This window comes from Anopheles marshallii, chromosome 2 (assembly GCF_943734725.1).
Source record: "Anopheles marshallii chromosome 2, idAnoMarsDA_429_01, whole genome shotgun sequence".
Classification (NCBI taxonomy): domain Eukaryota; kingdom Metazoa; phylum Arthropoda; class Insecta; order Diptera; family Culicidae; genus Anopheles; species Anopheles marshallii.
Window position 1 is genome coordinate 24,161,460 of NC_071326.1, and position 22,303 is coordinate 24,183,762.

At 48.2% G+C, this 22,303-nt stretch overlaps 3 protein-coding genes across 3 annotated transcripts; 1 reads left to right on the top strand and 2 right to left on the bottom strand.

The window, feature by feature from the left end:
- Nucleotides 1-443: 443 nt before the first annotated feature.
- Nucleotides 444-4,272, bottom strand: LOC128719622 (uncharacterized). Its single transcript, XM_053813250.1, has 5 exons — nucleotides 4,185-4,272; nucleotides 2,099-4,043; nucleotides 1,855-2,026; nucleotides 1,181-1,786; nucleotides 444-1,109 (listed from the first exon to the last, which is right to left on the bottom strand). The coding sequence occupies exons 1-5, from the start codon at nucleotides 4,270-4,272 to the stop codon at nucleotides 444-446; spliced, it is 3,477 nt and encodes a 1,158-aa protein (XP_053669225.1).
- Nucleotides 4,273-5,435: 1,163 nt separating this feature from the next.
- On the top strand, nucleotides 5,436-8,260 carry LOC128707448 (uncharacterized). Its single transcript, XM_053802400.1, has 4 exons — nucleotides 5,436-5,765; nucleotides 5,906-6,316; nucleotides 6,388-6,612; nucleotides 8,051-8,260. Exons 1-4 carry the CDS (start codon nucleotides 5,436-5,438, stop codon nucleotides 8,258-8,260), a joined length of 1,176 nt encoding a protein of 391 aa, XP_053658375.1.
- Nucleotides 8,261-21,105: 12,845 nt separating this feature from the next.
- LOC128708891 (putative eggshell protein) lies at nucleotides 21,106-21,807 on the bottom strand. Its single transcript, XM_053803870.1, has one exon. It carries the CDS (start codon nucleotides 21,805-21,807, stop codon nucleotides 21,106-21,108), a length of 702 nt encoding a protein of 233 aa, XP_053659845.1.
- Nucleotides 21,808-22,303: the final 496 nt, after the last annotated feature.

The window sequence follows — 22,303 nt, forward strand, 5'->3', positions numbered from 1 at the left end:
AACGGTACGGAGTATAAGAAGAGGACCTTTAAAAAAATATTAGAAACACAACCGGGCCATGCCAAAACAAGTAATCTTATCTGAATAGAGCAGCATGATAGCCTTTCTTATCCTCGTTCGAGATAAAGTAACATTCTTCCAAAGTTCCTTTGAAATAGTGTTGTCTGGTGTGCAATTAGTGATTTAAGCACGGCTAAAGCTCAGAAAAAGCTTTCCGCAAAGCATACATTTAGGCTGCAATAAGAACTCTTCGTCTACGTCTCGAGCATCCAAAAATGCAGCATTTTCAACTGGACCATAGTAAATCCAAATAATTACAAAACTACAACACACATTTTTTTATAATCCTTTCATAACGGTCAAAGAAAACCATTTATTTTAATACTTTTGAGTGAATTTTCAAAACATAAAAGGAACTTATACAGCTGAAGCAGATCACAAGGCTAAAGCACAAATTGTTGCAATAATCTCATCAATGGTAACAACATCGTTATAACTACCCGTAATGGTAAATTGCGCATCGTTCCGCTACCACCAAACAACACCTTTGCACTCTTCTCGTTCGGATCGCGCACCCCACACGTCCGGTAGGACAGCGTCCGCTTGCGCTTGCTGTTGTCGTACCCCGGGATGTAGATGCTCGGTGCATCGAGCCGCCCGACCGCTAGCAGTCGCGAGAAATCTTGCTCTATTTTGTGTGCGCTCGGCCCTTTAAAGTGCACGATCATTTGAATGCAGGCATCGTTGTGCAGCGTTTTGGTGCTGCGCGAGTCGATCGCAAGCATCCACTCGGGCAGCCCCATCACGTGGCGCACATCCTCGAGAAACTGTGCCACCACAAACCGGGGCGGTTTCTTCAGATTGATGTACTTCACAATGTCATGATCGGGTTCGATATTTGCGCAGGCGAACCGAAAGCCCGAAAAATCCGCACCAAATATAACGATCGACCGTCCCAGCGCACTGACGGTACCTTCCAGGGGGAAATTACTGTCACTAAACACCTGCCGGCGACTGCCGATCGAGATGGGCCCGAGACGTGCCGATACATCACCTACGTAGCAGCGCAGCGGATTGTCCGGTCCACACTCTTGCTTGTACAGCTCTTGCTAAAATGGCCAATGAAAGTTGTGTCAGAAGTGGCGAGCTTCGAACAGAATGGAATAAAGTCGATACTCACATTCAACGGATCGGCAAGCTGTGTGTAGTAAGGGTTCCACACATATCCCGCCGCAACACAGCGCGTTTCCACCTGCTTAACGGTCGCATCGACACCGACGGGGTTCACCCAAATGTTCCAGTTGTGATTGTGTGTCACGTTGCGATCGTGCTGCCCGGGGTATCGTAGCTTCACCTCGATGATTGTGTCACTCTGACTGTTATCGTTACCGATCAGCTGCGTGAGCCGGATGTAACCGTAAGCGTAACCCGTCGGATGGTGGAACGATGCGATGGCCCTTATTTCGCGAGCCTCATTTGGGCTGTAGCCACGCTCCAGGGTACTGCAGGCCCATCGGCGATTCTTCTCCCTTTTGTGCACCACGATCGAACGACCAATGATACTCTCGTACCCGAACAACGGTAACCGTGTATCGTTGTACGTCTGCTCGTACATTGTTGCGCCATCAAGCGTTCCAAACTTGCCACTAAGGTCACCCAGCTCATACTCATCGGTACTGCCGAGCGTGGGTGGAGGTGATTGTTTGGGGTCGATATTGCGTGGGTTCCAATGTCCGTACACGGTGGAATCTTCGCACGGGAACTCTAGATCACCCTCTACAGGTGCCTGTTGTTAGACGAAAGGAAGTACCAGAGTGAGTAAGACATGCTGCCATCGATTAGTTTGCCACTTACGATGTGCACATGATAGCCACTGTTTTTGTCCAGACCCTTGAAGTCTACCTCTGCGTTCGTAAGGTCGTACTCCGATTGCTGCACCAGCTCTAGCTTGCCCTTGATTGTCAACGGATCACCATTCGAGTACCAATCCCTTGCAACAACCTTTCGCCGGTGATATCCTCCAATGCTACAGGAGAGAAAGGTGAAAAGAATTGCATTAGCGAAATTCGTAATCTTGAGGCTACTCTTGCTCACTTACACTGAACAGGCTAGTCGTTCACCGCGCGCCTTCGGTCCATTATCGTCGAAGATCACTACCGATCGCCCAATAATGCTTGCATGGCCACCCAAGGGAAGGTTCAAATCGATATACATTTTGCGGCTAATCATTGCCGCTTCACGCTTATGTCCCGCTATTGCCAAACCACCCAATCGGTTCGAAAGATCGCCCACCCGACATAACTCTACCGAACTGCCGGTGCACACCTCTTCCCAAGCTTTTCCCATCAAGGGAGCAGCCTTAAAGGGGTTGTACACACCCCCAGCACTAACGCACCGGTTCTGCCAATCGTAAAAGTCCTTGCCCGGCGCTTCATCCGTGATAGCCCACCGGTGATCAGCAGTTTTGTTAACCGTCGATCCATCCGCGTGGATCAAATACTCGAAGATGACGGCCGTTTCGGTCCAGTACTCTTCCTTCACCTGCCGGAACAATATGCGGCCCACGATCGGATAGCGGAACAGCACCTGGGCCGTGAGGATGGGCACTTGATACGGACGGTTGTATTCGTAAAGTGCGACGGTACCACAGGCCCACGGTGTTTCGGTGATGTTTGTCGGCTCGGTACGATTGTAGCGCTGCACCGAGAAGCTACGGAATATGATCGCATTCGATCCTTGCAGCGGTAGAAACGTGTCCCAGTACGCACCGGACAGTTCGGCACTCGAGCCTGGTAGATAATACGAATGTGACTCCTTTTTGTTTCTGTTCTGTAACTTGCCACTCAAATCACCCACCGGATACTGATCCTGTGTTCCATATCCCGGTGGTGGTATATCTTTCGCTACAACGCCCATCGGATTGAAGGTGCCACCGCCCGTCAAACAATACCGTCCCTCCGGACCAGCAAATGCCTCCAGAGGGAGCTGATTGATTCGGAAGCTGGACACATCTTTGGCGTAGTTAACGTTGGCATCGGACTCGTTACCGGTGGCCCCAAAGTTTGCCTGAATCCACGTCGGTTCGAACCGCGAACGCTGTGTGAACCGCATATCACCTCGCATGCCGCCTCCATCGACGAGTACGCGCGCCGTTCTCGGTTTCTGATGGCGAATCTTCGCGCAGGCTAGGAACGTATCCGGATGGTTGGGATCGAACACGACCACGTACAGCTTGCGCGAGGGCCCATAAAGATCGCTTGGCAGCAGCACGAGCTGATGATCGTGGAATAGCTGCGGGTACCGGTTCTGTCGGGCATTCGTCGTAATGCGTAACGCACCCACCCGTCCATCGATATCGCCGATGGCATTGCCAGCACCACGGTTCTGCGGATCAAACACCAGCTGCAGCTTGTTACAGTTTTCCTCCGCATTCTGAGCCTCGCTTTCGAAGATGTCCGTCACGTATATCTTCCACGTGTGTTCGGTGTACGCCGGATTGCCCATCTTGCGCGACTGATCGCGCGTGTGGAACAGGTTCGAGTAGATCAATGTATCGGAGTGGTTCGATTCCTTCGCAGCCAGCCACCGGAAATAGATGGAACCCGTGATGGGGGTGGAAAAGCGTGCCTCCGCCAGATGATCCTGCGAACCATCGCGCGTTACGATCGTGGCGCAGATTCGTACGTTTACGTCCGGGTCGTACAGGACTAGGGATTTCCCCCAAAGCCCCTTCTCCCCGGTGAGCGAGATGTCGTTCAACCAGGTCGTCGATTCATTGCCCGGTAGCATCAGATAACCCAAATCATCGTCGAATGACCACAGTTGTTCCCCTAGCCGCGAAATTTGACAACGCTCTTGCGGATCGACGATCGTATAGTCCACCGGAAGTTGATAGATTCCCCAACTCCACGCCTGTTCCGGATATTGCAGCGTCGTCTCAAGCTCCGATGCGATCTGCACCTGCCGGTCGTTGTGCTGCGAGAAGGAAAGCTCTCCATGCAAGCCCCGCTGAGAAATATGCGCCACTAGGTTTAATGCACGTGCTGGAGCGAAAGAGCAACCGGAAGGAAAATCAGAACAGTAAATTCCACGGACAGCTCATGCGAAACGAGATGTAAGAGTGGCACGGAAACAGCTAACGTGGCACCGATGGCATAACGCGGAACTCTTGACCATTCACTTACCTTCATCCACAGCAAGCACCAGCACCGCATACAGCAACACAAACGAACGCGTTGAAGCCCACGACTCATATTTGATCGTGTTCTTCATATCTATCGCACTATGCTCTTTTTTTCTTGTCTTTAAAAACTTGGTCTTGTTTCACATTTATGTAATCAATAGCGAGCACACACCACGATGTACAGAATTGTACCAACTTCACTATTGTTTTGCCCGAAGAAACTCGGACCTGAGGCCAGAGCGTCCGTCACACGATCCGCCTTTCATGAAGCTTATTTTAATTCTCAGACACACCGAGTCTGAGTCACCGCTGCGTGGTCAGATGCCAATTGAACAGGCTCTCTTGGTTGTTGCCTACCTCTCTCTGTCTCTCGCGGTTGTTTGGTGTCGTGTTTAGCGTGCGTGACTTTCTCTCCGTCTTGGGAGGCTTCTTTTCGCGCCGATCGCACTTGATCGTAGCTTGCGCGCGTGCTTTTTCGTGCGTAAAAACCGGTTCTTCAGATATGTGGGAGGTGTATGGGCAGAGGGTGAGGAATGAGGAAGGCAAGGTTTGTTTTGATTCCTAGGCTTTCTTACGTATTTTCTGCTCGGTGCACTGTTTCCATTTTTCTTCTGCAACGCCAGAAGCGTTACATGGCGTTAGCTGATGTCAGTTTTGTAACGGTCATTTTAAACATCACGCCATGTGCGTTTCAAATTTGTCCGTTATTTACTGATGCATTTTATGCCTAATATAATAAAAAAAAATATAAATTCGTATGTCTGGAAAGAAATAAGGTAACATTATCATAATCCACATCAACATCAACTTTCATTTACTTCACAAATATAAATACTTTAATTACTGGAATGCTTACATGAGAGCAATGAAAACATAAAACAGCAAACAATTTAATGACCAATCTTCCGTTCTTGTTGAGTTTTTATTGTTTTGTTTGTAAACAAGAGCACGTGGTGCGGCCGATAAAACCCTTACCACCCATAAATCCCCTTTACTCCGTACATAGTTTCGCGCATGCGTCCCCAATCTCTGGTAACCGCTCTCACGAAACCACGCAAAATGGAGAGTAAAATATCGATCCGCTCCTGTCATTGCTAGCTGTTCAGAATTTTCTGTCCCTTCAGTTTCGCAAACTTCTGCTGGTGGTGTACGAACGAAATTCGGTCGCGTTAGAATTGCGTGATTCCATTCGGCTATCAATTAGCCCCGGAGGACGTTTCAATTAGGTGCAGTTAACGTGCAGCGACGGCAAATGTTTCTGCGTGTGCAGCTGCTAGCGCTGGCCCTGGCCGTGGCGCTGGTGCAAAGTTCGAGCGCATACTACAGTGGGCCGTTCCTATTTTGGGGACTGGATGATCTGAAGGACCTGCAAACCCCAGCGCTGACCGAGCTGGACGATAAGATGCTGCGGGATCTCTACTCGAACGCGGCCGCTGTGGTCGTTTTCCTCCGCAACGGCACGACCAAACTGTCGGCGGATAATTTCCCCACGTTCAAGCGCATTGTGGAAAAGTACGAATTTATGTACAGCCCGCAGCAAATGTTGAGCTCCAATCCGCTCGATTACAACGTGAATGCTGAGGTAAGCGAAAAGAGTAAAACACCGTTTGCAAAGAGAGAGAGAGAGGGAGAGCGTGCTCATGATTCCTGCATTGGCCGCATAGATGACGCTAGTGTACTTTGTTGGGCAATTGATGAATGATTGTGGTTTTCCATATCCAGGTTATCAACCTTGTTGGATCCCCGTCCCAGCAGGATGTAGAGCTGTCGGCACTGTTCCGCGACTCGACGGAAAACTATGGCGAACGGAAGGTGCTGGGAATTCTGGCCAACCAGTGGGAGGAACCGCACGTGCTGCACAAGCGCGAAGCTAAGGGTGGCGACGAGCCCTACTCGACCAGCAGTACCACACCCGGCAGCCCAACGGATGAGCCGGAAATAGCCGACTCCATCTACAACGTGCCGGGCAAAGCGATCCTTTACATGACCGGTCCGCCGGTACTGAAGATGTTGAACGATTCGGATGAGGGTGAAACTACGCACGTGCTGGACAAACATACGCTCGCGACATACGATGCACGGGAGCGCGAAAGTAAAATGATTGTCACGTTCAAGGTGGACGATTCGACGAAGGTAAGTGATTAGCTTAAAGGGCTGTCTGGAAAGGAAAGGACACTCAAATGTTGGTGCATTTTTTTTTTTAGCTTACACTGAAGTTCCGCTTCGACATGGATGCTGGGTATTGGTCGATGTCCAAGGTGGATGTGTTTGTGATGGACACCAAGAGCAAGGACGGTGCCAAGTCTCTCGATACGACCCTCGATCTGGAGGGTAAGGCACCGTACGCACCGCTGGGCGCATCGTACTCTTGCGCCCGTCAGCTAGTATTCCGCAATGGCACCACCGTCCTGACGCTCGAGAACATTCAGGTAAGCAGCAGGGTCGGTTCGATCGCATGCCCTTTCGACGCGACTGTGTACCAATCGATCACACGCGCACCCTTGATTGTATAATGATGGTGATAGGACGTTAATCAGACAACAATCGTTCGTCTAAATGCTGGGAATTGTTACCGGTTGAATGAGCAACCGAACCGTCGGTACATCTCGTTTCACCCTACTTGTAAGTAGGTGATTGAATTTACGTACAAAATTAAATGATTACACCCCTTAACCGAACCGGGGTTCGATATGAAAATGTAAACAAAAGACGCCACTGTCTTGGCATCGGGAGGCATTGTGCTTTACAAGCGCTCAACATCTGCACGTAATGTAGCAACAGCATTATGCGAAACTGCCACCATCCAGAGCAGATGAGCGAAAGCGCAGATACAGCTGAAGACACCTCGGTCAGGTGGGAAAAGAAAACTGGAGCAGTACACAGCCGGGCCTGCAGTTGAGTGGGTCGCTGGTGAAATAATTGTGCGCGCTAGGCTGGAATGCAGAAGTAATTCATAATGGTGATGAACGGTGTTGATGGGACCCGTAGTGCCGTGAGTACGGCCGTGCGGTGTACAATGTAAACATTATTATTTATTACCGCGCGGGCAGAATGTATGTGACGCACGTGGAGGACACAACACCTTTAGCTCCATGATGTGTGTGTGTGTTTTTTTTTTATTCTCACTGAGGCATGGCGCACCGCTTATGATTAAGCAATGAAGGCCAATGGATAGTGGCCGTATTTCAATAGATCTTTAATTGAAATGTATATTCCAACGAATTGCTGTGCAACGGCACAATGCCACCAATTACATCAATGCGATATGATGAAATTTACTTTTACCAACTTATCAACAGCTTTGCCAACCACTATCGGCTACTTAAAGCGCGTGTAGAAAGCATTTCCCTACGCCGTAAACCATAGTTTCGTGAAAGAGATAATAGTTTGCCTGGTTTATTGTCCCGAAAACACAAGCTTTCTACCGTATGCGTTAATCCGAATGCTTTAAACGGCCTAACAAGAGTTGTAAAATCAATCAAAACTGCTTTCCGTTCACATTGTGCGAATGTTTTTTTCCCGTATTAAGGCAAACAAAAAAAAAACGGATCGTATTGTATGGGGGATTTTTTTTGCGTAACGAAGAAAAGACACACCACCACAAAACAAACCAAACAGTGTGCTTCATTAGCCCGGCTCAAAATGCTCAAATTTAAAGTCATAATAAAATGCCCCGCCCCGGTTACTCTGTGCGCCAGCGCGAAGCATGCACCACGAAAGCACCAAAAATCGCAACGCATTACGCAATTTTCCGGACCAGGAACGTAAAATTGGCCGATGTTTTCGGCTTGTTTTTTTTTGTTGGGTTATTTTTCCTTGCAGAATATAATAACCTTTCTCTCTCACTCTCGCACTCTCCATTTACAGGTCCAGCCAGCTCTGGATGGGAAGACCAAGTTTGACAGTGCCTGGGACTGTGTCGGGTTTACCACGGCCCCGATCCTGTCCGGCATCTTCGTGACGTCCTTCATGCTGATCGGGCTGACCATTGCGATCATTGCAATACTGGACATCAAAACACCGAACCGGTTCGAATCCCGCACCGGAAAGCAGTTGACATTCACGGTCCAGGAGTAAGTCACCGGGACGATTCGGGGTAGCCGCGCGAAGAAAGTGTTGACTTTCTTCCCGCGCGGGCCGTGTGTAAGCGTTAACCTTTAACATACTGGCAGACTGGATGGGCAGTGAAGGATGGGACGCCCCGTTTGGAGCAACCGGGGCAGTAGGTAGGCCCGAGGCCCGTTTGGCCACACAATAATGTTAGTCGGTTTGCGTGTTGAAATGAGAGCCAGATGCGAACGAAACAGGTATTGCACCGGTGCAGTTCCAACCGGGGGGAAGGCAAACATCACCATTGTCACGAACAGCCAGTCGGCAGCTAGATTGAGTTTCCGGTTCCTCTCATCCACCAGCGATGTATAGTGTAAATGGCTCTATCCTACCTACTTTTTCGTTTACTCTTTTGCTAGTTTCGAGCAAAGTTCACGTTCCTCGTATGATCGTTTGATTGCGTTGTAAGGTTATGATTCCTGCTTATTGATATTAGGAGCGAACCCGCGCCATCTTGAAAAAAACAGGGTCAATCGTTTCAAATGTACAATGTTTAGACTCTTACACCGATATTAGGAGCATAACGACCGTGCCGAATAAGCGATTACATCTTCCACCAAGGCAAAAGGCTTGGTGTTGCTTCACAACACGGAAGATGGGAAAATGTTAATGTAAAGTCCAGGTAGCTTAGGCAAGCAATAAATATCTTCTCTCACCCGTACAACACTCCAAACTAGGTGTTGCTGTTTTACGATTGCCCAACGAACTGCGGGATGGAAAGAAACAAACACTTTCTCTTTCAGGATTTTCTTTCGGCCAGGAAAACTATCCATAACTCTTATTTAAAAAAAAAAAAACACTACGCCCGTCTCGGTTGCTCGCGATCGCTAATACTATATGCCGATCGATTCGCCATCCCACACAAGACGCCGGGAACATCAGTATCGGAAACGGGTTCAGGATGGACTGAAAGTGAAAACTCGTCTATTTTGTCAGCTAGCACGGGAAAACACGTCACAGATGGCGCTGACCAGATCCCCCCGTTTCCTAGCCACCCATCCCCACTGCAACACTCCCATATGTGATAAAGATCATCGTGCCGACATCGATGGTGGTCATCAAATGGAGATTAAAGCGGATCCCTTTCATGCGAACGCTTGCCCGTCGAGTGTTCGGAACGAGCGGTCTGCCGCGATCGGTACCTTTTGCGGAGCCCGTGTTTGTCGTCTCATAAGGGCACTCGAGATCGAAGCATCCGATGAGGTTATGAATATGGATTTTCAAAGGTGGTTTGCTTGATGATCGTTGGTATAATGATGTGTGCAGCGTTCGGAGGAGTCACACTGGAGGAGTTATTATCATTGCGCTAGTGTTGTTGGGTTCAACAACATGAATGGATTATTAACTGAGGATATCATCGATGGTAACCGTTGGGTTTTTTTCCGGCTATTCAACAATTATGCAGAGCGGTACATAGCTTTTTGTGAGTGAAAACATAATTTCCATGGAGTACATTAATCGTACGATGAATTGGATTCCAATAAACCACTGTAAAGTAGTGGAAGAAAGAATAAACTGATTCAATTCAAACTTCTTATAAATGAATCAACAGCATTTGCAGGTCTCAGAGGCTCTTTAAGATATTGATGATTGTTTCGTCATTTACATAATATGACTAAAATATTTATGTAACAACTAGTGTAGTGCACACTAATTCAGAATGAATGTATGATTTGTGTTTTATTAGAAAGAGTTAATTGAAATCCTCAACAGCTGAGGATTAACTGAGGTAAACGAGGATCCAACTCTTTGTGGCCCCACTTGAAGAAGATTTCGACGACCACAACTGGTATTGGTGATCATTACAAAAATGCTAATAAATTTTCTGTGGTCTTCACATACCCGAGGACTGCAGCAGACCAGATCAATTCAAAATTGATACGAGTCTAGTCATACCACATATGTTTTACTCTTTTGGTCAATTCATAACTTCTCCGAAATGATGAAGATCACCATTGTACCGGATTACATTCATGACCTGATCCGACAATCAGAACCTCAGAACATCATGCTCATTAGCGCGTCTTTTCCTAAGTCTAAAGTCGCAGATCTAAGGTCTAAAAACTTTTCTGCTCAATAAGGCATACTTTGCAAACAGAGTAGCTCCAAGCAAGAGTTTTACCACCTTTGATTCCTGAGTACCTCAGCTAATAAGATAATCATACACCGCAGGACCTTTCTGTGAAGATAAACGGCTTAACCGACACCATGTTTACGGACGACATTAGAGAGGTTATGCAAAGTGCGTCTCATTAGCGCCGGAATCACCGATCGCTCTTCCCCGATGTCAGGAGGTGTCTCACTGGAGTTCAACACCCCAGACAATTCCCTTCCGAGTTATTAACTGCATTCCGGCACGAGCTACCGCGTTGCATCTCCTTTCGCTTTCTACCAGCGCATTCTGCAATGCCGGTGCATCGCTTTACCAACGGTGCAAACAAGTGGCCGTGAGGTGCGAAAGGTCGCCCTAAGACAGGATGAGCGGTTGCGTTACCGGGCCACCGTCGTCATGTGAAAGTGATTTAATTACCGTCGCACAGCCGCCCTACCGTGGCCCGTCCGTTTGGCCAGCCCATGTCGAACGGCAGGCTTCCGTCCGGTGCCGCTGGATCGTTTTGTACTGCCGGTGATAAAGTGCAGCCTCCGCGGTCGATAAATTTAATCTACTCCATGCTACTCCAGCTGCATCGGATGGTCGGATGTCGACCGGTGCAGTGCAGAAGTTTCGCGCCCGTACGGCAGAATGGCACAAGCTGTGCGTGAGTTCATGCAAATTCCTGCACGCGTTGCAGCGTACGGACAACCGGTGCTGGACAGCATCTTCATTAGAAGCGTCATGTTTACAAGCAGTCATCGGTGCACACGCACTTGTGCGCCGATAAACACGCAAATGCCCCCGGGTCAGTAGCCGGTGTGACTCGTTTGTAGTGGCGGCTAGCACCGATGCATCCCAAAAACCGGCCACTGCTTTCCCTCCGGTGCATTCAAATTTCGCTCTCAAACTCGAGGAACTTGCGATCGGGCGAGGAAAGGCGATTATTAGACGACAGGAACTAATGTTATCGGCAGAGGCAATTAAATTCAATCAATCTCGTTCGTTGCCTTTCGCTGCCTCGTTACCTTTGCGCTTTGTGCAACCGGATGCGAAAATCCCAGCCCAACTGGATCTGTGACCTGTGTGTGTTGGAGAAACCGTTTCTGCTGCCTGCTCGATCCGATTTCCTCCGGGGGATCAGATATTCAAGAGGGTTAGCATCGCGATCGGTGCGGGATGAGATCGTAACCGTCGAGGGGTTTAAAGTGTTGCAAGCGACGAAATTAGGGTTAGTAGGGTTGTGGATCCACCCGTACGTTATTGTGGAGGCTAGTAAAGGTTATAAAATTAATTTGAATCACTGATCGGAGCTGTTTTGGAGTTGATTGATGTTGACGATAAACACACGGAACCCGGGTGGAAGTCGCTGCTAGCCGGTTAATTAGGAGCGAAACGAATCCGAACCCAGATTGGCAGATGAGTTTAACCGGAAGGGAAAGGTGGCATCGGCCCTGATGCATTTGTGGTAGGAGCTTTTTTTTCCTCAACTCGGATGAGGAGCGTGAAATATCAGACGAATGTTGATGAGTGAGCTAATCGCATCTAATGAGTTGGCGAATTTAGCTAAGCCGGTTAATGGATGTTCTAATCTAAATTATGTCCAAAAATGCCCAACAATTTCTGACGTTGCGAACGTGGAATTCTTTCGAAGCTTCAATTAAAATTTGATTAAACGAGCCTACATTATGCCGCATTCATGCTCGAATATTCATTTCACACTTCCACCATTTGACCTCCATTCGCTGGAATTCGAAGCATTGACACTAATTTCTCCATTTCGTGTCAGTCACTCCGATAGGTGGTTCCTGTCTGTCGCAGAAAGGGGGCTTAGCCAGGGCTGTAATCATCCGTGGTCATTCCACGCGGTGAGGATGCAGCGGGAGCTAATCATCTCCACCCAGTGTGGGGTTTAACATATGCTGAAAGGTGTGCAAAGATCATCATTCCCAACCATCCGTACGGCTGCGCACAGACCTCCACGACCCAATGACTCGAACGAAATGCTCATGGAGATGATCGCAAACAAAGCATAAACACACATACAACTCCCCTACAAAAAAGCGTAACCCCTTGCTCAGCACGATCGGGAATGAAAGTGACAAGAAAGGAAAAGTTTTTCTCGGTTGGCTCTCGTTGACAGCTCATCCTTGCCAACGCATTCCACAACCGTCCGCGCGGACGCTCTCCCGTATGATGCGCGGGACCAGATTAAGGAAACCGAACGCTCGTACGCTCGGCCGGACAACCTCGACTCGGTGGATGATGAAAGTGGCTAGGGATGAAAGCGTATTTTCGCAAAGTTCCTGTGCCGTGTCAAGCAGCCTGCTCATGTGCCATTGCCTTTGCCCGGTTCGGATCGGAAATTAACCCTGCGGGCATGGTGAGTGACCTATTTCCCGGCGTCGTATCGTTTTGCGCGTATCACCGAGTTTTGGGGGATGGTTTTGCTTGCCCGATCGCGCCGTCTGGCGTACGGAGACGCCTTTTACGCTGTTGTTGGGACGTTCGTCACGGCGAATCGATTGTATAGTTATGCTGTTTTGTTTTTTTTTTTGTGTTGTTTTAGCAATGCACAGCGTCAGGGCGCTGGTGAAGTCGACGTTTCCTTACCGGTTGGGGCGGTTTCGATTTTTGCTGCCGCTGTTACCATCAACAGGCGGCGCTCACCGGTGATAGCTGAAAGTTTTTGGCAAACTGGACGAAAGTTCAATGATCTGGTGTCGCCCATTTTAGCATATCGGGACATTCCGCAGCATGATCGAGACGTGGTGTGGATTTTTTTCTTAATTTAAGTGCACGCAGTTGAAAGAAACTTGTTCTTACAGTAAAAAAGAAACGTTTATGACATGGAACAATTAATTGAATAACAAGGATATAATTCCCAATGATAGTGTTACATATCAAGGTATTGATAAAATTAAGAAAAAGTAACATTAAAAACATAAGTACATTATTTAATTCCATCTTTCAAAATAATGCACTTTAAATCACAATTATTTGTGCATTAAACAAATGTACAAAATTCAGCGATCTTTATATGAGTTCTCTACATTCACTGAGAACCCAGCACTGTTTTATGTTTTGTAACTATCTCACTATTCACTGCCAAACATTTATAATAGCCACTACCAAAACAGTAAGTCAACTACATTGGAAGATTTGTTCAAACACCATGCGTCACACTAAATCGAAGAAGTTTGACTTAGTGAAACTTTTCGTATTCACCGACCATATCATCTGATTTCTTTTAAATATTTTCTTCTCTCAGGAAAAGCCAGTTTTCCAAGTATTTCTCTTGTTTGGATGGCTGCAGCACAGCATACCGTGATAACAGACATCACCGTAAAGTGCAGCGGAACCAGAAAGATGAAGATCGAAGGTGCAGTGATCCTTGCATTCTCTCTGCAAGTTAAATCTATCGAATAAGTACCTGGACAAGCTTGACTTCATTCTATGACAGTTTCAGTCAAGACCATTCGCATCTCAACAGACAATGTCCCAGAGGGAAACAATGTCCCACCAACCCCTGTTATGGCATTCAGAAGCAATGTACAATTTTTTTTAGGACAAATCTCAATCAGAGAAGCAAACCCAGTAATTTCGAGCCCAGTGCCGAATGACAATTGACAGTCAAGGCCACTAAAAAGTTTAAAAAAATTATTTGTTTGGGCTCAACGTTTTTGGGTGACATTAACAATTGTTTTGATCAGTAGCCGCACAACCGCCTAATAAGACTTTACAACATTTTTTCCTGGATGCTTATGAACCATAAAATTCAAGCGATCTTTATGGCAATCGAACTGGAAGCGAACTATCTGGAATAGCTATTTTAGTGTCGCCATTCAACGTTTGTCCACTTTTTTTTATAATGCATACGTTAAACCCACTAACTTATAGGAATTCCAAACGCACTTTCCCTGCTCGTCTATCACAATCTTTAGCACGATTAAGCTACCTACGGCTAACGTCTCTATTAGAGCGTACAAGCGCAAATCTTGGATCATAAATTGACATGTAAATCGTCAGCTGGCGCACCGCGATCAGATGCAGATGGATAAAAATTAGTTCACCGACCTGCCGCACAAGCGATCGGCAAAACTAATAGCCTCCCAACGGAACACCCAATCATTTGTCGAGCAGTAAGTGTCGTCGCTTCGGGTGATGTTGCACAGTTGCATTACGCGGGTGCGCCCCGTTTTGCATCATCTCGGGTGAAACTAGCAATCGTTGATCCTTCGCTAACGCGGGGTGCTAACAGATGTGACACTCCCCGTACTCCCATCCAGAATAGTGATCGGAGAGAAAGCCTTAAAGGGCGTCCAATCGTACGCGATAGGAGAGAGAGAGTAGGGGGAGAAGGCGCATGCTACGATGGGTGCTGAATAAATACGTCGAAGCCGCGTGTGATACGGTCGGAGGAGTCGGCCTGGGATAACAACTTTCACCATCAACGCAACGGGCCGGTGGACACCCTTACGAGCCGGGCGCATAAAGCAGATAAAATTATTTATTGATCTGCGGCTGGACCGGTGGGTGAGTGGGAAGAGGACACCTGATGGAAGTCCTGCAGGTGAAGGTGACGCGTTTCTCGCGAGGATTATGGAGCCGGGTGGTAGATTCAATCGCTACTTTGAAGAATCTCCAATGTGGCGCATTCATCAATCCAAAATTTCTCCATCGCTAACGTTCGTCTGTTTGCGTTTGTGTAATGTATTTTCACCCTTCCCGAGAGGAAAACCCATCCATCCCTCATCATGGGCTGCGTAAACGCCATGAAATTGATCAGCAAGCGTTGAAGCCGAGTGAACAAACGAAGCTATGGAAAATATTTGAAATGTCTTCCCTGTTGCCCCGGTGTGCTTTCCCCCGGTACCCCTGAGCGCTCTCTTCGCTCCCATAATCAGATCGGCCGCGACGGTGTCGAAGGCCGCGCATATGTAAAAGGGCACATGCCGTTCCGACATGCGGAGCGCGGAAAAAAAACGATCTTCCCAGGCGAGCTTATCGGTGTCGGTGTCGATTACCCAATGCATCATATCTGCATTATGCAGCCGCCATACCGTACAGATGCACACGGGACACGGCATGCGATGGGATAGGGTCTGATCGTGCCAGTTTGATCGCGTAGCCTAAGACGATCGGTGACGAAACGATACTACCAGCGCTGCACGGTGTTCAGTTTAGGCTGCCGGCCAACACCGTGTTCCGTCTTCCGTCCGCGGCCTGTCAGACCTTTCGGCGTCGTTGCGGTGGGTTTCCCTGCACGTCTTATTCCCGTGGCGCGAGTATAGGCTCGTGCTTTCGTAATCAGTTTCCCATTATTAGCGCGGAAGGTATCATCACGGACCCATCCCGTCCGCCACATGGGATATTTGTCATACACGGTGTGCCCGCGCGTGTGTTCGTATTTATGCCCATCTTCTCCATCCACCAGTGCCTTACAGTTTCCAGCGCAGGAAAATAGCTTCACGCCGAGCAAAAGGGTGTTTGAGGCATTTGCATAGAAGCTTTTTTTCCATGCTGACAGAGCAACAAAACCACCGCAAACGGGGAAACAAAACACACCCCACCCGAACGCCTTCCCTTTGGCACAATAGTCGCATTGCGTTCGGGGGGTTGAAACCAATACCCGAATAACTGTTTCGTATCACGGAAATAGGCATAAATTAGTAGCTGCAATCCGAGTGCGCGCGGGAATGGGTCGGGATGGGTCCACACCAGAAAACCCAAATCCCATCCACGCTCCACCGACCGGTCACAGGCTACGGTCGAAATGCTAAACGCCGGAGGTGCGATGCTTTTTCCGCTTGAATTGGAATGCGATTTTGAAGAAAGCGTCCCATTAAAACCGGTGGACAAATCGCGCGAAGGTGTGTGCCTGCAGTTGGATGGAATGTATTGGCTCCATCGGTTTGGGGCGGCAGACCGGTGAAGGTGGACAGATGTAAAAATTGAAAGTTTTGTCTCATCACCAGATAAACAGCGCTAGACCATCAAGATAATGATTGCTGACGGTGTACGGAACGGTTGGGGACTGGAGAAAGAACGAGGGAAGCGATTACAAATAAACAATCGAGCGAGATGAAACGGCCATCTCGGGGCAGGGCCAATGGACCACGGTGAGGATATTGAAATTTACGAGCAGATTTTAAATACAATTTTAAACAGTTGACTAGTTGCTTAACCACTGATGGCGATTAAAGCACATACGTATATATGTTTATTTTTAGATAAAGATTTTTTTTCGATGCGTTAAATTTAAATTGAATCGCTCCCTACGCAACTTTCCATACTAATCGTGCCGAAATCAAGTCGGTCAATAGCGACATAAAAAAACCGAGCCCCCCGAAAGCCGAAGGAATGCACCGAAACCGATATGCATGCAGCGGCATCGTGGTTGCACCTTCGCCGAAAAAAGGGCCTCCCCCTTGCTCGGATTGGCCCGCAAAAGCCCGCAGGGCATACGGCGCTCCTTTTGTATCGCAATTTTACACATTTACTCTCTGCGTTCTGCGGGAGAAAAAGTTGAACGCACAAGGCGCACCATTTATCAAGCTGCATCCTGCATCGATGCAGCTTAATTTTAAACACGCTCATTACGCTGCCAACCCGACCCGAAGGGGTCAGAATGCATCAGCGTTCGGTTTAATGATCGAAACCGCTATCGCAATCCCGCCGGGAATGGAAAGTGAGAATCGTACGACACGTTGGGGTTTCTCTTTGCAGGAGGCCATTTTGAAATCGAGCAGCGTTGCTTGCTGATATCAACGCGCTGCGCCAAACGAGGCTAGTGACAGCCTGCTGATACCGTCACGGAGCCACCGAAACGGCTCCAAAACGACGATCGATTGTCTTCTAGGCAGGATCGCTGGATCGTTGATAATGGGGAAGTTCTGTGAGCTCATAAATCCCCGGCCGGAGAGGCTATAAATTCGGGTTGTGCCTTACACGAACCGCACGGTCACCACACATCATCGAGCGAGGGAAATCATCACAGGAATTAGGGAAATTAGAAGACGACCTAGATAACGCGGCCACTGGTGTATGTGTGTGTCACTCGCTCGACAAAACCCTTCATCGACAACAAACTGTCCGTAAAGCATCCAGGAAGCTTAGGAGATCAATTAAAGTTGCGCCCTCCATACAACCGACAGCAGAACAACAGGTTAAGACAACAGAAAAAAAGGGCAACCATAAAACGGAAAAGCCACCACCACACCAAAGTACAGCCAACACATCCAAATTAATCTCCTGCGTGGTTCCTCTTCTTACCATTCACGTCGGCCGGGCCGGGCGCTTTTGGCAAAAGGGGAAAAACACCGTCCAAGACACATGTTTTGTCAAATGAACCACTCTCCCGGGCTGCCCTGCTGCAGTGGAATGGGTTTCGTTTGCATCCATTTCCAAAGGAAGTGGCTTTGTGGCTGGAGCCGGAATTTCTTTAATTCATTCGTCTTTAAGAAAAGCCCCCATTTAAATTAAGCCGTTAGCTCTTCCGCAGCTACAGTGCGCGGCCGAGCGCTCGGTGCGGTACATACGGAGATGGCTACTGTCTTTAAGATTCCCACCAAATCTTCATTCCACTCCGCCCGTTTGGACGATATGGAACTGGCCGCGCTTTGCCAGCTTCGTTTCAAATGCAAAGCGCTTCAAACGCATAGCAATGATTGTTGCACCGCGATGTTTATCATTGGCTGAGGTAACGTTGACTAGCGGCGCCGAGTGCCGACAATGGTTGATTCCTCCACCCGTGCAACCCGCGTTCGACAGGTTGCATGTTTGTTTGCGCTTTGTAACATCATCCAGTTCCCACGTGGTACTGCCACATCCCGGCGACGCAGAGGCACAACAACAAAACATGCCAAAGGTAGCATTTATGCGTTTTTAATCATAGCTTTTATAGAGCGCACCAAGCAATGGACCACCTGGGCGGTTGGCGAGTGTAGTCCAGAAAGTGAAACACAATGGGGATTTTTTTTTTCGGGGTGAGTCGGGGTGTCTCTTCCTGTGCACCAGCTGCGTGATATTGAATTAATCCCGTGGTGATTTCACGGCACGCACAATTTGTGCCACTAACTTCGTATTAATAGTTGTCTTTCCCCCCGGGGGCCAGGTCGGGAAGGGAGACACTTAGTTAGCATGACCCGCACTAGCGAAGCGAACGTGCAGCGCAAAACGGAAGAAACATCGCGTGAAACAACCCTGTGCGCGGTTTGTACCATTGGGCAATCATCGATGAACGTCGATGCCGAAGACGCAAGACGCGATCCAGATAGAGTGCGCTGGGCCTGGTAGACGGTCGTCATTACAAAGATGACGCTAATGTGACGACAATTACCTAATGATGGACGATCAGCCCTAAGGGATTGAAGTTTGGGATGATGTTAGTTTTTAGCCCGAGTTAGTTTTATGTTGGACAACATAAGGTCTCTCTAGAGAACACCGATTGTTTGGCAAGTTATTCTATCAAACCAATATCCAAACAGTTTCAAAAACGTTTGAATATTGTATTTCTTAAACTTAAACGTTTTAAAATTAAAGTTATTCTATGAAGTATTTGCAGCTCATAGTAGAAGATATCAAACCGGTACTATAGACAAGTCCCATTGAAACGTCTGACAGAAACGTAGACGTTTGACTCTTCTGTGTATTGGACCCTAAAGGGAAATATGGCTATGATTTAGTATGATGCGACAAAATGTTTCTTAGTGTTTAACGATTTAATTTGACAATTAAGGGCATGTCGGATGATTAAAAAAGCAATTTTACTAAACCGAGCCATCCCTTGTTGACTGTAGGATCTCAACGCATACTACCCGTTACCACTTAAAGTAAGTTGCGTTTAAAATCAAATTTCATAAGGAATTAATGAATATTTTAAACATTGGTATGGGCTGGGATATTCACCCTCGTACCAAATTATATAATTTGCAAATGTAAAGGAAGAAAAATGCCAACTAAATACCATTACATATTACAACTAACGTCGTTAACATTCCATTTCTACTGCAAAGGTGTAAAACAATGAATTTGTGTAAGCAATTCATGAAATTATCATCTCTCCACTTCTCCTCCACCTGCCACTGCTTCCGAATCCGAGGGCAAGCAGGCAGACAAAAAAAACACAACACACAACGTTTAAGACCCCCCCTGAAAACATGAAGAGTCAAGATGTCACCGATGGCTGCACACAGTGCCACATCTCGCACGGTGCCCAACTCTTTCCGGAAGGTTTCAGCCCAACAACCCCGCTAGCTCCAGCGGGGACAAGGCAGGGTTGAGTTTTGCTTCCTCCCTGTTGGGCTCGCTCCCCAGTAACCTACGGCATTCAACCTGTTCTCCTTTCCACCGAGGGTAGGTGCGTTGTTTTACTGCTGTTCATTTCTTTCTCTCGCGCATTTCAAGCCGCTCTTTGAGACTTTCTTTCCGAGACGAGCGAATTTCCCGCACATCTCCGCATCTCGCAGCGCGCACGTTCATCTTTAGTTTCGGACCGCCAGAGCAGCACATATCGGCGGTTACCGTGGAGAGCAGTTCGTGATTCGTCGTCGTACCGAGCGGATGTAAGCTCGCGAGCCAACGTGCTCCACCGTTTCGCTTCGCTGAGCAGCAGCAACGTGCAGTGTGTGGTCTGGTTTTTTTTTGGGGTGTGGATTGAGATTGTGTCAGGTGGGCAAAGTGAAGGTGGAACGACGGTGCATAACAGTGTTGTGTGCGAGGAGAGTAATTGGAAAATCCTGATGGTGCAATCGTGCGGCCAGATCGGTGTGACAGAAGCAAAAGCATGATAGAGTGATAAATGGAATGGACGAGGGAGGCATCTCCGCCAGGTGATTACAAACATGGTGCAGTGATGCGAGCAACGTTCGTGACTAAGACGTGAAGGGCAAACGTCGGTGCGAGAAAAGAACCAATCCAGAAGGGCGCTGTGAAAGTGAACATTCAACAGCCAAACGTTCGACGGAAGTGTCGTGGAAGCAGAGGCAAATCTAGTGTGGTGTTTATTTTGCTTCCTGAACATCAAACAGTTGGATGCATTTCTTGAGCATTGCTGGAACAAATAAACAAATGTGCAAACAAGCTTGTTTAGCGTGGAGGCAAGCGATCAAGCAAACAAACAAATATTTGCCGAACCCCTCAACTGGAGTCGCACTTAGGCGTGTGAGTATATCTTGATCTTCGATGTCACTACACGAAATATGTTACGCTCGTCGGGAAAGCTCTTCCTATCGCTTTAAGAATCCGATGTTGGATCAAACATTAACCATGAAATTAATATTCTACGCATCTCGGGAACCGTTACCGCGCGCAACACCTTCAGGCGTTGGCCTCCATAACGGTGTAGAACCCCAATTTCATACCACGCTTGTTGTTTGTGCGGGATCTTTAATTTGGAAATTCTGCGCGTTCTGTTGAGTCAGGGTGAACCAATTATGAAACCATTGATCCGTACCTTCTGATGCAATCGATGTTTTCAGATGTTTTCTAAATAATAGTTCATGAGAAAGAGAGAGCTAAAAACGCACAGGTATACCCTATGAATGGTTAACGATACTGTTTCTGTTTTCGATTCTATTTCGCCCATTTTCAAGCGGTCCTAAACATAACAATGATTGCGTTTGCGCTTGAACCACTACGCAACTACGAAGCCTCTCGAAGGGCACACTGGCACACACCCACACCTGCACACAGCAACATCAACAAATCCTTTACCGCCTCAGTGGCCCCCCTTCTTGTGGCCCCACTTCTTGTGATGATCCTTGCCGCCCTTCTTGCCAAAGTCTTCCTTGTGGCTCCAGTGCTTATCGTGGCCATGCTCCTCCTTGTGGCCCTTGTGGTCGTGATGGTGCGAACCCTTCTTCTTGTGGCCCTTCTTGCCGTAATGGTCATGGTGCTTGCCGGCCTTCTTGTGGCCGCCCTTCTCCGAGCCGCCCTTCTTGTATCCATGCTCCTCGTGGAAATCGCCATGCTTCTCATCGAACCCTTCGTCGTGATCCTCGTCGAAGAACTTTTTCTCCTTCTTAAACTCATCCTTCTTGTGGATCTCGTGATGACCCTTGGTCGAGTGTCCCTTCTTGAAGTGACCGCTCTCCTCGAACTTGTGCCCCTTTTCGCCCTTCTCGCCCTTCTTGCTTTCGTGGTGATAACCACCTTCGTCGTGGTGCTTCTTCTTGTGTCCTCCCTCGTCGTGGTACTCCTTCTTGTGGCCCTCCTTATCATGGTGGCCCTTCTTGCCCTCGTCGTGTTCCTCCTTCTTCTTGTACCCCTTTTCGCCCTTTTCACCGTGCGACGAATGCTCCTCCGAGTGATGATCCTTGCCACCACCGTGCTTCCACTCCTTGCCGTGCGGTCTGGCCTGTGCCACCAGCACCACACAGCCTATCACCAACAGTAGGCACAATGTCGCTTTGCGCACCATTTTGTTTCCCGTGTGCACCGCACTATATCAGCTTGCACCAAACACCACCAAACATCGATCGTTCGCTGGCACTGAGCTACTGACACATTGCCGCCCACAAGTGTCTTTTATACGCAGTGCGTTTGACAAAACGGGCCCATTCCAGCAGGAGGAGTGCAAGCCCTTTTCGGGTGGGCGACATGCAGAATTCGGGGAGAGTTTTTGCCGACAACCTCCTTATTTTGGGGGGTTTTAAACCAAAACTTTTGCGTAATTTTTTGCGGCCCATTTTGCATGATGTACTGGCGGCGCGTGCCGGTCCCGAAACCGACCACCTACGCCCGGTGACTTCAACGCCGCGCCGGCGACAAAACCTATCTGGCACAATGTGTTCAATCAACCGATGCATGGAAATTGCTGCAATAGTAAATTGATTTCGTTGCGCGGTTGCAGCGTTTCGCCGACCGACCGATTCGCTCTCACATCCTCTGAAAAACGTGAAAATAGAGTAAGGGAG